Source organism: Pseudophryne corroboree, chromosome 1 (assembly GCF_028390025.1).
Source record: "Pseudophryne corroboree isolate aPseCor3 chromosome 1, aPseCor3.hap2, whole genome shotgun sequence".
NCBI classification, from domain to species: domain Eukaryota; kingdom Metazoa; phylum Chordata; class Amphibia; order Anura; family Myobatrachidae; genus Pseudophryne; species Pseudophryne corroboree.
This window is the reverse complement of record NC_086444.1, coordinates 866,157,262-866,173,603: the sequence shown is the minus strand read 5'-3', so window position 1 is coordinate 866,173,603 and position 16,342 is coordinate 866,157,262. Positions and strand designations below refer to the sequence as shown.

The 16,342-nt window shown below is 47.8% G+C and overlaps 1 protein-coding gene across 3 annotated transcripts in view; it reads right to left on the bottom strand.

Annotated features, from left to right (window-relative positions):
• UBXN8 (UBX domain protein 8) overlaps positions 1-16,342 on the bottom strand; it is a 160,071-nt gene that overhangs the window by 55,555 nt on the left and 88,174 nt on the right. For all 3 annotated transcript variants that reach the window (XM_063920010.1, XM_063920011.1, XM_063920009.1), the window contains exon 3: positions 10,904-10,974. In XM_063920010.1, the coding sequence (XP_063776080.1) occupies positions 10,904-10,974 (71 nt within the window). The remainder of the gene's footprint in view (positions 1-10,903; positions 10,975-16,342) is intronic.

Genomic DNA, 16,342 nt, shown 5'->3' with positions numbered 1-16,342 from the left:
AAGAGACCCTCAGGCAATAGCTGTGGACGCTCTGGTAACACCGTGGGTGTTCCAGTCAGTGTATGTGTTTCCTCCTCTGCCTCTCATACCAAAAGTACTGAGAATTATACGGCAAAGGGGAGTAAGAACGATACTCGTGGCTCCGGATTGGCCAAGAAGAACTTGGTACCCGGAACTTCAGGAGATGCTCACGGAAGATCCGTGGCCTCTACCTCTAAGACGGGACCTGCTTCAGCAGGGACCGTGTCTATTCCAAGACTTACCGCGGCTGCGTTTGACGGCATGGCGGTTGAACGCCGAATTCTAAGGGAAAAAGGCATTCCGGAAGAGGTCATCCCTACCCTGGTAAAAGCCAGGAAGGAGGTGACTGCACAACATTATCACCGCATTTGGAGAAAATATGTTGCGTGGTGTGAGGCCAGGAAGGCCCCGACGGAGGAATTTCAACTGGGTCGATTCCTACATTTCCTGCAAACAGGATTGTCTATGGGCCTCAAATTAGGGTCCATTAAGGTTCAAATTTCGGCCCTGTCGATTTTCTTCCAGAAAGAATTGGCTTCAGTTCCTGAAGTCCAGACTTTTGTAAAAGGAGTACTACATATACAGCCCCCGGTTGTGCCCCCAGTGGCTCCGTGGGATCTTAATGTAGTTTTGGATTTTCTCAAATCCCATTGGTTTGAGCCACTCAAATCGGTGTATTTGAAATATCTTACATGGAAAGTAACCATGCTACTGGCCCTGGCTTCAGCCAGGAGAGTGTCAGAATTGGCGGCTTTATCGTATAAAAGCCCATATCTGATTTTCCATTCGGACAGGGCAGAACTGCGGACGCGTCCTCAGTTTCTGCCTAAGGTGGTTTCAGCGTTTCACCTGAACCAGCCTATTGTGGTGCCTGCGGTTACTAGCGATTTGGAGGATTCCAAGTTGCTGGACGTTGTCAGGGCATTGAAATATATATTTCAAGGACGGCTGGAGTCAGAAAATCTGACTCGCTGTTTATACTGTATGCACCCAACAAGCTGGGTGCTCCTGCTTCTAAGCAGACGATTGCTCGTTGGATTTGTAGCACAATTCAACTTGCACATTCTGTGGCAGGCCTGCCACAGCCTAAATCTATCAAGGCCCATTCCACAAGGAAGGTGGGCTCATCTTGGGCGGCTGCCCGAGGGGTCTCGGCATTACAACTCTGCCGAGCAGCTACGTGGTCGGGGGAGAACACGTTTGTAAAATTCTACAAATTTGATACCCTGGCTAAAGAGCACCTGGAGTTCTCTCATTCGGTGCTGCAGAGTCATCCGCACTCTCCCGCCCGTTTGGGAGCTTTGGTATAATCCCCATGGTCCTGACGGAGTCCCAGCATCCACTAGGACGTCAGAGAAAATAAGATTTTACTTACCGATAAATCTATTTCTCGTAGTCCGTAGTGGATGCTGGGCGCCCATCCCAAGTGCGGATTGCCTGCAATACTTGTACATAGTTATTGTTACAAAAAAATCGGGTTGTTATTGTTGTGAGCCGTCTGTTCAGAGGCTCCTACGTTTGTCATACTGTTAACTGGGTTCAGATCACAGGTTGTACGGTGTGATTGGTGTGGCTGGTATGAGTCTTACCCGGGATTCAAAATCCTTCCTTATTGTGTACGCTCGTCCGGGCACAGTATCCTAACTGAGGCTTGGAGGAGGGTCATAGGGGGAGGAGCCAGTGCACACCACCTAGTCCTAAAGCTTTTATTTTTGTGCCCTGTCTCCTGCGGAGCCGCTAATCCCCATGGTCCTGACGGAGTCCCAGCATCCACTACGGACTACGAGAAATAGATTTATCGGTAAGTAAAATCTTATTTTTTCAGGAAACGGCTAAGCCGTGAAGATTCCCTTAAGAATCAGGAATTTATTTGTCAGGGTTTTCCCAGGCGTGTTCAAACATAGCATTTAATGTATCTGAAATAGGGATGTTATCACAGGTTTCATATTTATATTAAAATAAACTCTTTTCTCCTGTACTGGAGGTATAACAGTGATTTCTTCCCTGAAGTTTGCAATCATAGTTTTAATACTCTTTGCTAGGGTAGCATTCTGTTTTCATATCCCCTTCCACGTCCCCCGTGTCGACATCTGTCGACTTGCATTATTCGTGCAATAGCACGCTTCGAGGGACCTGAAGGGTCTGAAGAAGTTTTCAGATTGTACAAATCTATCATTCAACTGAGAAATTATTAACTTTATGCTCTCTAAATCCTCTTCATGGGGACTAGGAAACATTACACAGTCCTGTCTTACTGACAGGAAAACATCTATAGCTGAATTACATTCTGCATTGTCTGACATATTCCTTATAGACATGATATACTGCAATTTCTCACATACACAGTTACACAGGGTATGCAAAACAGTTACCTTACTGATCTATCAGATTAATAAGGCAGGAAGTCATCTGCAGTCGACATACATTCCACATCCTCTGATATATACTCTATAGACTGGTAATGTGAACTTTCACCCACATAACCAGTCACACAGGGTCTGCAAAACAGTTACTTCAGAGATCAATCAGATTAATACAGAAGTATGAACCAGCCACATACCCAGCACTTCTAGAAACTTTTTAATAACCTTCTGCGCTATTTGGTAACCTTAATATGTTATATTTATCACCAAAATACAACCCCCCCCCCCCCCCCCCCCACTTGTCTTATAACACCCTGGTACCACAGTGAGTTATGAGGTGGTCAGCGTTCTCTGCAGCGTATCCTCTGCGGTGCATGCAGTCTCAAAATGGCGCTGGTGACTTGCTGGATCTGAAATGAGAAGAAACGCTGCCCACAATATGGCGCGGTTCTCCGTTTTAGTTATTAATACTGGCCGGAGGGATTTATGTGCAAACATAGGGTTTTTCATCCTTGCTTGCCACTGTGCCAGTTTAGGGATAATATGCCAGCTCAGAGCGCCCCTCCCGCGCTCTGCATACAGTGGAATGCGGTTTAAGCTAGCGGAGTGCAGCGTCTCATACCTGCGTCTCCGTTCCCTGTCAGCCGCCATAGACGCTAGCTTTCCGTTGCTGGATTGTTAGCGTTTCAATACTCACCACCGATGTCTTCTGGCAGTTTCAGGGGGTGGCGGCTGGTGCTGTGGGATTGAGCGTTCGCCATCTGGGGTTATGCGATCAGTACCCTCAGGAGCTAATGGTGTCCTGTCAGCGGAAGCAGAAGCCATGAACTCTTTAGGAAGTTGGTTTCTGCTCCCCCCCACCTGAGTCTCACGAAGCAGGGAGGCTGTTGCCAGCAGTCACCCTGTAGCTTAAAAACTTAGAAATATTCTTTCCTGGGCCCCTCTTCTGGAGCTCCCTGGAAGTGCTGCCGGCTCTCTCGGGCACAATTTCTAAACTGAACAAAGTGTTGTATCCTGTGATCTACTTCTACGGGTATAAGCAATGGCAGCAGACCTCAAGAGAAGACAGTCAATAAAAAAAAGGGTTTTTTCAATTGCGCCTGAAATTATACCAAATGACAGTAATGGATAAAGTATATCTATTTTTATTGCATCATCAAGTTGCCTTGGGATGTACCTAGATGAGCATTAATGCATATGTAGAAATAATGGGGAATACACAAAAATGAAATGAATAACAATAGAGTAAAGATAAAAGTAAAGAGAAGAAATGTGGGAAGAAAAAACAATTGTGTAATAACGAGTCCAAAATGTGGTACAACGGAGCGTGGCGTCCCACCTCCTGAGTTTGCACTATAAATGTAGAACAATGTCTGCTGTTATAATTAACAACACAGTCCCAGACTTGTATATACTTCAAATGTGTGAAGAGATTTTGCTGTAATTAAAAGTCTGTTGAAAAGAGTTATTACAATGATGGTGTCCTTCAGGGGATCATTCATTCCAGCAGTATTTCACAGTGAACGGGGTACCCCTGGTGGATGTACGGGTGGAAAACTAACTGAGAGATAGGTGTTTTAATTGCTCCGGACTGACTGCTTTCTACCTCCGTCTGGGGTGATGGAAAAGCGCCTGTGTCCACAGACGCTATCCGCCAGCCAGATCGTCGGGGTGCTGTCCTGTCTCTGTGGGGAAAGTGACACTAGCTTCGAGACCCGAATCGGGACTGTCCGCTGTGTTCTTCCCCCTTTACAGAGCTGTTACCTGTATCTCCTGTGATCGTCTCCCGGCGTCCGTCTCCACTCAACTTCAGTGCCCGTCCTGCAGCTCCTGGTTCTGAATCTACTTCCTGGTTACGGAACTTGCGGTCACAATTTCTAAACTGATGTCTGTAGGAGGGGCATAGAGGGAGGAGCCAGCCCACACTATTAAAGTTTTATAATGCCGAAGGCTCCACAGGACCCGTCTATACCCCATGGTTTTTATATCATCCCCAACATCCTCTGGGACGTAAGAGAAAATCTTATTTACTCTCCCATCCATAAGGGATATTGGGGAATCTAGGACGTCATTCCGAACCGTTCGCACGCAGCGGTTCTTCGCTGCAGTGCAAACGGGTCGGAAACTGCGCATGCACGGTGCCCGCAATGCGCACGCGCGTCGTTGCCCAGGGACAGCCGTCGCCGGGCAACGACCAGAAGACAGAAGTGATCGCTAGCGCGATCGCAAGAAGATTGCAGCGGTAAGGCGTTCCTGGGTGGATACTCGCCGTTTTACGGGCGTGGAGATCCGAACACAGGGTGTCCAGGCGTTTGGAGGGCGGATGTCTGACGTCAATCCCGGGACCTTCATCGCTGGATCCGTCGCACAGGGTAAGTAAGTCTGACCCTAGTCTTGTTTTGCAGGAAACTTTTTTAGCACAGCAGGGCTGCACAAGCGATCGCAGCCCTGCTATGCTAAAATACACTCCCACATAGGCGGCGTCAAGTTGATCGCACGAGCATCAAAAAGTTGCTAGTGCGATCAACTCGGAATGAGGGCCCTAGTACGATGGGGACATCCCAAAGCTTCCAGAACGGGCGGGAACGTGCAGAGACTGCTGCAGCACCGCCTGCTCAAACTGGGTATCCTCTCTAGACAGGGTATCAAATTTGTAGAACTTCAAAGGTGTTCTTCCCCGACCAGGTAGCAGCTCGGCATAGTTGCAAGGCCAAGACTCCACGGGCAGCCGCCCAGGAAGAGCCCATTGATCTTGTAGAGTGGGCCTTCAGAGACTTAGGAACAGGTAAGGCTGCCGACATATAGGCCTGTTGGATAGTAAGCCTAATCCAACGAGCAATGGACTGCTTTGAAGTAGAACAACCTTTTTTCTGCGCATCATAGAGCACGCACAAGGAATCCCTCTTTCTGATCCGAGCTGTTCGCTTGAGATAGATTTGCAAGGCTCACACAGCATCCAATAACTCCGGAGCAGAAGTATCAGAACTGGATGGAACCACAATAGGTTGATTCAGGTGAAACACGGAGACAACCTTCGGCAGGAACTGCTGTTTAGTCCGGAGCTCCGCTCTGCCCTGTAAAAGATCAAGTACGGACTTTTACATGATCAGGCCCCCAATTCTGAGACATGACAAGCAGAAACCAGGGCCAGTAACATCACCGTCTTCTACGTGAGGTACTTGTCTTCTACCATCAGCAGAGGTTCAAACCAGGAAGACTGTAGAAATTCCAACACTACATTCAAATCCCAGGGTGCTGTAGGCGGCACAAAAAGGAGGTTGTATGTGGAGTACCCCCTGCAAGAAGGTTTGAACTTCTGGCAACACTGCCAATTTCTTCTGGAAGAAAATGGAGAGAGCTGAAATCTGGGGGTAAATTTATTAAGATGGGAGTCCTATTTAAGAAGGGATGTTGCCCATAGCAACCAATCAGATTCCAGGTATGATCTTCTAGAAGGTGCTAGATAAATGAGTAGTAGAATCTGATTGGTTGCTATGGACAACATCCCATCTTTAATAGAACTACCATCTTAGTAAATGGACTTTAATGGAAACCAGCCGTAAGCCCTTATCCACACCAGCCTGCAGGAAACGTAAGTCCGGGTAGACGAACGGGCCTTGTTGAAGGAGATTTCTTCTGAGACGTAGAGGCCAAGGGTCTTCGACGGACATGTCCAGAGGATCCGCGTACCATGCCCTCCAAGGCCAATCCGAGGCAGAATTGCCTGGACTCCCTGATGTCTGATGCGCTTGAGCACCCTTGGGAGCAACGGAATCGGAGGAAACAGGTAGACCAGTCGGTAAGGCCAAGGCAACGTCGCCTGAGGGTCCCTGGTTCGTGAGCAATACCACTGAAGCTTCTTGTTGAGACGAGAAGCCATCATGTCTAACTGTGGGCAGCCCCACCGGTGGGCAATATGTTGTAACACCTGCTGGTGGAGACCCCACTCCCCCGGGTGGAGATCATGACGACTCAGGAAATCAGCTTCCCAATTGTCCACACCCAGAATGAAGATTGCAAACATTGCTCTTGCATTTCTTTCCGCCCAAAGGAGTATTTTTGACACCTCTCGCATGCAGGCTCTACTTCTTGTTCCGCCTTGTTGATTGATGTACGCCACTGCTGTGGCGTTGTCCGATTGTACTTGGATTGCGTGATCCTTGAGCAGAGGAGAGGCCTGAAGCAGCGCATTGTAGAAGTTCCAGAATGTTGATCAGAAGTAAGGCTTCGTGGGCTGACCACCTGCCCTGGAACTGCGCCCCTTGGGTGACAGCTCTCCATTCTCTCAGACTCGCATCCGTCGTGAGGAGGATCCAATCCTGAATCCCCAAAACTCCGGCCTTCCAGGAGATTGGAGGATTGCAGCCACCACAGAAGGGAAATCCTGGCTTGAGGCGACAGCCGTATCATCCGATGCATCTGAAGATGTGATCCAGACCATTTGCTCAGGAGATCAAGCTGAAAAGTGCCCTCATCTCGTCCTCTGGTAGGAACACCTTCTGGGCCACAGTATCCAGCAACATCCCCAGGAACAGGAGCCGCTGAGTCGGCTCCAGGTGGGACTTCTGTAAGTTGAGGATCCACCCATGGCGTGACAGAAGTTGGATAGTGCGGTCGATATGGAGCAATAAAAGCTCCCTGGATCTTGCTTTTATCAGAATATCGTCCAGGTAAGGGACAATATTGACTCCCTGGATCCAGAGCTGGAACATCATCTCTGCCATCACCTTTGTGAACACCCTCGGAACGGTGGATAGGCCGAAGGGCAGAGCCTTGAATTGGTAGTGACTGTACAGCAGGGTAAACCTCAGGTACGCCCGATGAGGCGGCCAAATCGGAATATGGAGGTAGGCGTCCTTGCTATCCAAGGAAACCATGAATTCCTGTTCTTCCAGGCCCGCAATCACTGCTCGCATGATTGCATTTTGAAGTTGAACACCTTCAGGTAGGGATTCAAGGACTTTAGATTCAAAATGGGCCTTACCGAACCTTCCGGTGTCTGTACCACAAACAGGTTGGAGTAATAACCCATGCCTCGTTGTGGTACTGGTACTGGAACAATGACGTGGGACTGGACCAACTTTAGGATGGCCTGTTGCAACATAACCTGCATATCTTCCAAAGCTGGTAAGCTTGATTTAAAAAATTGTTGGGGAGGAGCACTGTCGAACTCCAGCTTGTAGCCCTGAGAAACGAGATCCCTGACCCAGGTATCCTGGCAGGAAGCCTCCCAGACGCGGCTGAAGTGACGCAGTCGAGCTCCCACCTCGAGAACCCCTCAGGGTGGGTGGGCACCGTTATGCTGCGGCCTTAGTGGAAGCAGAACTGGTGGTCTGTTCCTGAGAGCTGGTGTCTGCAGGCTTTCTTGACTTACCTCTGGTGCCTCTAGTCGCACTGGAGGCACCTCTGGCCTTAGATCGAAATCCGTGAGACCAAAAGGACTGTACAGGTGAACCCGGGTAGGAGCGTCTCGCCAGCGGGGGCCCAGAGGGGAGAAACGTGGATTTCCCAGCCGTAACTTTGGGATGGAATTAGATACGTGGATTTCCAAAGAGCCATTTCCCTGAAAAGGCGAGGGATTCCACACTGCGTTTGGATTCCGCGTCCGCTATCCACTGACGCAACCACAAGGCCCTGCACACCGACACTGCCATAGCAGAGGTCCTAGCATTAATGTTCCCCATTTCCTTGAGGTAATCACAGAGGACGCGTGTAGTGTCCTGAATGTGCTTTAGGAGGTTAACCTGTAGCTTCTATTTTCCTATCCCCAGGATCCTTTATGGTAAAGGAGCCCGGGGCAGGCAGCACCGTCTTTTTGGACAGTCGAGAGACTGATACATCAACCCCGGGGGTTCCTCACAAAATTTCCTACCTTCAGGAGCAAATGGGAAAGTGCGCAAAAACTTTTTTGACAATTGGAATTTTTTGTCTGGATTTCTCCACGCCAACTTGAATAGGTCATCTAACTCTGCAGAATCAGGGAAAGTAACATTAGGCTTGATTTGTGTAAAGAAAAACAACTGCTGTGACGCAGTGTCCTCTAGATGGAACTTTAAAAGGTCCCTTATAGCCAGAATTAGGGGTCCAATACCCTGAGCACAATCGGTATCCCCACTAACGGGGTCCAAGTACTCCCCATCCTCCTGTAGATCCTCATCTGTATCAGATAGTTGAGCAGGCAAACCACGCTTTTGTGGTCCTGCATGAGTGGAGGGGGGCTGAGCAACATCTACCCTAGTAGCTAAATCTGCAACAGCCTGTTGTAGTAGCTGAGTTTTCTGAACATTAGCAGTGAGCTGGGAAGACATATCAGGCATCACAGTTTTAAGAGACCGTGGCCCTCATTCCGAGTTGATCGCTCGCTAGCTGCTTTTAGCAGCAGTGCAAACGCTAAGCCACCGCCCTCAGGGAGTGTATCTTAGCTTAGCAGAAGTGCGACCGAAAGGTTAGCAGAATAGTGCTGAATTTTTTTCAAGCAGTTTCAGAGTGGCTGCAGACCTACTCCTTCCTTGCGATCACTTCAGACTGTTTGGTTCCTGTTTTGACGTCATAAACACGCCCTGCGTTCGGCCAGCCACTCCCCCGTTTCCCCTGACACGCCTGCGTTTTTTAGCACACTCCTGGAAAACGGCCAGTTACCACCCAGAAACACCCACTTCCTGTCAATCACTCTACGATCAGCAGAGCGACTGAAAAGCGTCACTCGACCTTGTGTGAAACTGCATAGTTTTGTGTGAAAGTACATTGCGCGTGCGCACTGCGGCCCGTACGCATGCGCAGAAATGCAATTTTTCAGCCTGATCGCTGCGCTGCGAACAACGGCAGCTAGCGATCAACTCAGAATAACCCCCCATAGCCAGTGGGGCTCTGGACCCTCTCCCTCAGCCCCTACACTGATTTGTGAAGATTGACTGCATTGTTCACATGAAACAGAATCAGATAATGGAGAGAATCTGGTGTGGCATACACTACACAGCTAGTATTTACCCATGTTTCACGGTAAGCACAATGACATACACATACACACAGACAGTAATATATTGCAAGCCTACCCTGCTGTATGTGAGAGGAGACACACAGGGAGGACACCAGCACACCCCTAGCTGTACAGCCCCAGTGAGGCTGTCAGCTAACTTTATCACAGTAAATACCAATATATTTTGTCCTGTAGAGGACCCAATAGTGGCTCTCCCCCTTTGCTACACCCTGTACCAGATATCCAGCGTGTGTGAGAAGTCAGGAAACGCTGTGTGTGCTGTCCATGGCTGCAGTAAGCAGAGGAAGGCGCCAAAATGCCTCTGGTCCCGCTCTGAGTTAGCTCCGCCCCCTCCAATGGCGCCAGAGCTATAGTTATTATTTATACTGGCAATGTTTCCTTTCAGCTTAAAAACATCACAACAAGTGCTAGTCTAAGAGATTTTGAGCCAGTCTACACCGGGGATTGTAGCGGGACCCCCCCCCAGGAGGGTCCCGTACGCCGCACCTGCGTTCAGCGTTCCGTTCGGCCCCCGGTTTGTACTCACCACAGATGTCACCTTCAGGCAGTGTTAGGGGTGTGCGGCGTGCTGCGGCTGTGACAGCCAAGGCGCAGTGCCCCGCTGAACAACAACCCCTCAGGATGGTGGTCCTGTAGCGGGGAAGCGGCTTTGCACCTCGTAAGGCCGGTGACCGCCTCACCCCTAACTCCCACGGTGCAGGTATGCTGTTGCCCAAACAGCATACCGAAAATAACAAACATTAAAAAAAATTGAATAAACTCTCTGGAGCTCAGAAATGTGCATACTTTCCTGAGGACACTTTTTACTAAACTGCCTGTGGGAGGGGGCATAGAGGGGAGTAGCCAGCACACCCAGTGGAGAAATTTAAAGTGCACTGGCTCCTTTGGACCCTGTCTATACCCATCGTACTAGATTCCCCAATATCCCTTATGGATGCTAGAGAAATGTGATTGTCCCGGCTAATAGGTGCCTGATCAGAGCAACAACCGAATTGCTCTGATAGACACCCATTACTATAGACGGCCAGCAGGGGGCGCGTGGCGCAATTAAATACCCCACATGAATTCTGTGTAAGTAAACATAGTGGGGTAAATTTACTAAGAAGTTTTTTTAGAACTGGCGATGTTGTCCACCGCAACCAATCAGATTCTATCTATTATCTTCTAGAAGCAGCTAGATAAATGTTAAGTAAAATCTGAATGGTTGCTATGAGTAACATCACCAGTTCTAAAAAACTCCAACCATAGTAAATTTACCCCAGTCTGTCAACTGTTGTAGGAGAGATAATTCACAGATGGATTTATAAGCCAAATGAAAACATAACAGTCATCCCCTTTTTTTTTTTAAACACAAACATCATGCACAAGGCACTATGAATAAATAAATACCAATCTAAACCTGGTCACTAATTTTCTTTAAATAATGGGAATAACAGAAATAGCATTAAATTCTAAAGGAAAGTTCTGTTTACAATGTAATACTGAAAAATAATAATTCTGTATTTTCATAATTATTAATTACCTTTTTGCTTAAGAGCTCTTGTTGCCCCTTTCTTACAATCTCTTGATGTCTGGCCATTTCATCTGGAGACACTAAGAAATACAAAACGTCAATAAGAAGGGAGAATTTTAGCACTAAGATAAAGAAGTCACCATTCATGTTGTAGGTCCACAGTATCCTGTACAAGATCAATCTTGTTTTTAACCTCAAAGTAAACATGTTTGATGTAAGAACTTCTGTGCTTGTAAGGCATGGCACTTACTCTTTTGTTGGCCTTAAGCTTGCCATACACTTAAAGATTTATTGTCCAATCTGGCTGGTTGGAACGAAAATCTGGTAATGTATGGGAGCAAATGACCGTTGACCATTTTCTTCTGAAATGCCAGAAAACCAACAAAAATGGTCAGACAAATTGTTTAAATCCATTTGATTCAACCAATGTGTCTGAACGACCGTTTTGTCAGTTTTCTGGAATTTCATAGCAAATGGTCAACGGTCATTTGCTCCCATACATTACCAGATTTTCAATACAACCAGCCAGATTGGACAATAAATCTTTAGGTGTACTGCCAGTTTTATTTAGATTCAGGATAGGTATAAGTGACATCTTTTTATTGGGTGTACTAGGATTGCCCGGCTGTTGGGGCGCTGTGATCCCGACCGCCGGCAACAGGGCAAGCACAAAAGAGCCGCTTGCAGGCTCGCTGCGCTCGCCAGGGAAAATGGTTGTCGGTATCCCGACGCCGGTATGCCGAGCGCCCGGGATCCCGACAGCCGGTATATCGAGTGCTACCCCCATTTATTGCCCAAGAGATCCCAGAGCTTATTAAATGGATGAAGATAGCAATCAATGATACTTTTGTTACTAAGGAATCAATTAAAATCCAAATATCAAGTCAATATTACTTTGTAGCAAAATGTTTCTGCGCAATTCAAGAAAGTAGCCATGGCAGTAGCTCAATGTGACTTATCTATGTTCCCACTTTCCTAACTGTATGTATGCTTCTTCATTGCAGAATGTATCCATCTTTTGAGACATTCTCTTGATCATTAGTTAAAACAAATAGTGGTTTTGTTTTCTAAATTCTTTTGCTTGACTAAAATAAATCTAAAAAGATCTAACCAATAACCGAACAGAATGGTGTCTATTTTTTATTATTTGACATAGAACATAATGGGTGGTATCCTATTAGCTGCAAAATCGTGGTTTTGTGATAAATTCTCAAATGCGATAATTCTGTATCGTATTAGCAGCGATAAGTCTCCGTAGGATTTATCGAAGATTTCTCTTCACCAGCACAGAGCTGGCAATAAGCAGCGCAAAATCCCTATTTTGAGCTAAAAATGTCAGGGTTTGATTCAGAACCCCCCTGAATGCCTAAATGAGGCACAAGATTGCACGGGACACCTGTGGCCAGTGTTTGCATAGTATGTCATGCGGTCTGGCCATCCACATGAAATACTATTGAAAATGTCCCTCCCAAAATGGTCACCACCACAGAGGAGATAGTTTTGAAGAATGATAGAGGTGGTGGCGGCCATTTTGGGAGATACATCGCTCCCCTGAAGTGCCGGCCGGGACGGCTGCAGGCAGCTTGAGGAAAGCGGCAGCGTGAAACCTCTGACATTTAGCAGGTAGTGGGGCAGCCAGAATTATTATGTGCACACGCTAGTATCTACATCTTAGAATGTCTCATGGGTGGGGGGATTGGGTGTTCAAAAAATGGCCTGTCAGCTGTTGTAGAACTACCCCACCCAGGTTTCACCCCACCGCTGGGTGAAGTAAGCGCCCCCACGCTTAGCACACATTGCGCTGTGTGCTAAGCAAGACAGAGATGTGTGCCGAGCGTTCTGTTCTAGATCGCTCAGCACACATCTCTGTACACATCTCTACATGTGTACCCCCATAAGAGGCACCAATGTGTTTTCTCACAGATGTAATATTCTCGCAAACAATGAGGAGACACAATCTGGGCAGCTCCCCTGAACAGGAGGACTGGGGCACTTCACCCCACGAAGACTATTGTGAAACAGTAGCACCACAGTTTACTTTTGTGTACTGCAAATGTATATAATGAGTATTTGCTTATAACAAGTGTCTGGTACCATAATGATGGATGAAATCTCATGCTCAGCTTGTACTCATAGCTAGAATGGCAGAGCATTTAAATGTGATAACCAGGCAATAACCACTGGGGTCCAGATTCCGATTTGTACATAAAAGCCTACTCAGCAGCAATTTTTTAGCCTACGGACATGCAAAACATGCAGCCGCACAGAAAAGATAAGAGCCACCCACTGTAACCATCGCAAGTTCATTCACAACTCTGTACAGTACACATATGCAGCATTGCCATAGGAACGGGGAACATCGGCTCCGCATGTGAGCCTATGGTCAGGCATACTGGCTGCAGTGGCATGTTTCCTCCATGTGCGATCACAGCTAAAGGCAGAAACACGTTCCAAAAACAGCCGTGCCATGTGTCCATTTCTGCTGCCACTCCACCAAACGGTTCCTTCCGGTCATTCACTCTGCGATTAAATTCTCACTGCGAGTGGCACTGCAAAGGTACAGATGCAGCCTCCGTCATCTTAGCCGGCTGAGGCGTTAGTCGCGATCGGGCATACGCAGCTTGCCTGGACGCAATGAGACGCGTCTAGTCGTAGGGAGGCGCACAGAGCGTTTGGCATTACCTTTAAGTATAATACCTGCGATCATCCACCTGGTGTCGCTTATTAAAATCACCATTGCGCATGCGTGTGGTCTCCATTAAAATACAATACCAAAATACATAGTAAGAACTACTTTACTGGTGCGTCTCATTATGCTACAATATGCTACAGTATGTCATAGAGTATATTACAGTGTACAGACGTAAATACAGTAGTACAGTATATACAGACAGATGCAAACAAACATGATAAAGCCACGGTATACTCCATTGACGCTAGGAATATGTGAGCATCCAAGTCCCGAAGACAAATCAACAAATAAAACCAGTAGTGTACACAGGCGTAAACGAACGTGTTACAGGTACAGTGTGGTCTATTGATGTTAGGGACATGTCAGCGTCCAAATCCCATACCGATTACGGCATAATCAAAACCAATGGGCCTATGTCATTCGGCTACGTATTCGAGTGGGGAAGTGTGCCGCTTCCTATGTTTAGAGTCCCGGGTTTGTGCAAATGCATGTTCATTTCTCTTACGTCCTAGAGGATGCTGGGGTCCACATTAGTACAATAGTTTTATTGTTTTTAAGATGTTAGGTACAGAGAGGCTGCTGGCAACTGCCTCCCTGCTTCGTGGAATTTGGGGGGGAGTAGGATCCAACCCTCTGAGGTTAATGGCCCCTATCTCCGCTGACAGGGCACTGAGCTCCTGAGGGTGTGTATCGCAAGACCCAGAGGCGACCGCTCGCTCCCGCAGCACTGCCGCCACCCCCTAACAGAGCCAGAAGACGCGGTGGTGAGTAGGATGCCGGTGCCACGTCAAGCGGGGAGCCGGTGAGAATGGCGGCATCAAGGTGGGAGCGCAGCGCTGATGGTGCCGTCCGGAGGGCTCAGAGGTACAAGTGTGCGGCGCTGGGTGGAGTGCCCTGGGCCATTGCAATAGCCTAATATCTGGTCATATAGGCTAACAGGGGCTAAATCCCACTGTTAGCTGCTGAGAATCTACGGACAGTATAATCTCAAAGTGCGGGAAGACGCGCCATTACAGGGGGCGGGGCTTCTTCTCAGAGCGGTTCCAGCACTCACCAGCGCCATTTTCTCCCTGCAGATCACACAGCTAGAGACGCTGACAGGGAGCACTGACCCTCCACATAACTCCAGCTACCCTGTGCGGTACCAGGGGGTTATAGAAGGGGAGGGAGAGTTGTTTAACTGGATTTAACTATTTAATTGGTTACTGTTAATATAGTCAGTGCCAGGCATTTGTCCTAGTGGGGCGCTGTGTGTGTGCTGGCTCCATATACTCTATGGGGGTCATTCCGAGTTGATCGCTAGCTGCCGTTGGTTGCAGCGCAGCGATCAGGCTAAAATCGGCATTTCTGCACATGCACCGCAATGCGCATGCGCAAAGTACGGGTAAAAAGTCCTTTGTGGTTTAGCACAGGTTCTAGTGAAGCTTTCAGTCGCACGGCACAACGCAAGAAGATTGACAGGAAGGGGGCGTTTCTGGGTGTCAACTGACCGTTTTCTGGGAGTGTTTGGAAAAATGCAGGCGTGCCAGGGAAAACGCAGGCGTGGCTGGGCGGGTGTGTGACGTCAAAAGCCATCCCACCAACGTTAGAATCAACGCACACGAAGAGTAAGTCCAGGGCTGGTCTTGTTCTGCACAAAATGTTTTTGCAGGTGCTCTGCTGCACAGGCGTTCGCACTTCTGCAAAGCGAAAAAATACACTCCCCGGTGGGCGGTGACAATGTGTTTGCACGGCTGCTAAAAACTGCTAGCGAGCGATGAACTGGGAATGACCCCCTATGTCTCTCTGAAATACTCTGTGGGGAATCTGTGTCTACATTTTCCGGTGTGTTGTGTGTGTATTTATCTCACATTACCATGTCCAGGGACTCTGTATCCTGTGCTGCAGAGTGTATCGCTTCTCCAGAGAAGTCTATTCCATGTACTCAGGAATGCAATATACTGTCTCAGCCTTCTGAATCCGAACCTCCGTGGGTGGCTTCTATAAAAGGAATGATATCCCAGATTTCATTTAGGATAGCTCATAATGAAACTGAAACACAGGTTTGGAGGAAATCTGTAGAGGTTTTGTCATATTCTGCTCCCGCTGTCTCATCAAAATCCCCAAAGAAGCGTGCACTTGTCCAAATCATGCAAGTCGACACGGATACCGACTCTGATACGGGGACGGTGATGGGGATATACTGGGGGGGGGGGGGGGGAGGCATCCCTTGCTAAAGGGGTGCAACTCATGATTGAGGCTATTAGAGATGTTTTACACATTTCTGACAAGGTGCCTGAGCAGGTTGAGGAGGCTTACTTTACAGACAATAAGAAAGCCTCCCTTACCTTCCCTGCGTCTAAGGAATTAAACACATTATTTGAAAAATCATGGGAAAACCCAGAGAAAAAAATCCAAATCCCAAAGAGGGTTCTTGTTGCTTTTCCCTTCCCTGAGCAGGATAGGAAAAAGTGGGGAAAAAAACCCTATAGTAGACGCGTCTGTATCTAGATTGTCTAATAAGGTGGTTTTACCCATCCCTGGGTCTACTGCTTTGAAAGAACAGGCAGACCGCAAAATTAAGACGACACTCAAATCAATATACACAGCTTCAGGTGTGGCGTTAAGGCCCACTATTGCCTCTGCATGGATTTCTAAGGCCATAGTAAAGTGGTCAGGCACATTGCTTGAAGAATTAGATTCTATGGACAGGAGTGACATTGATATGTTTTTACGTCGCATACAGGATTCTGCAGGTTTCATGGTGGAAGCCATGA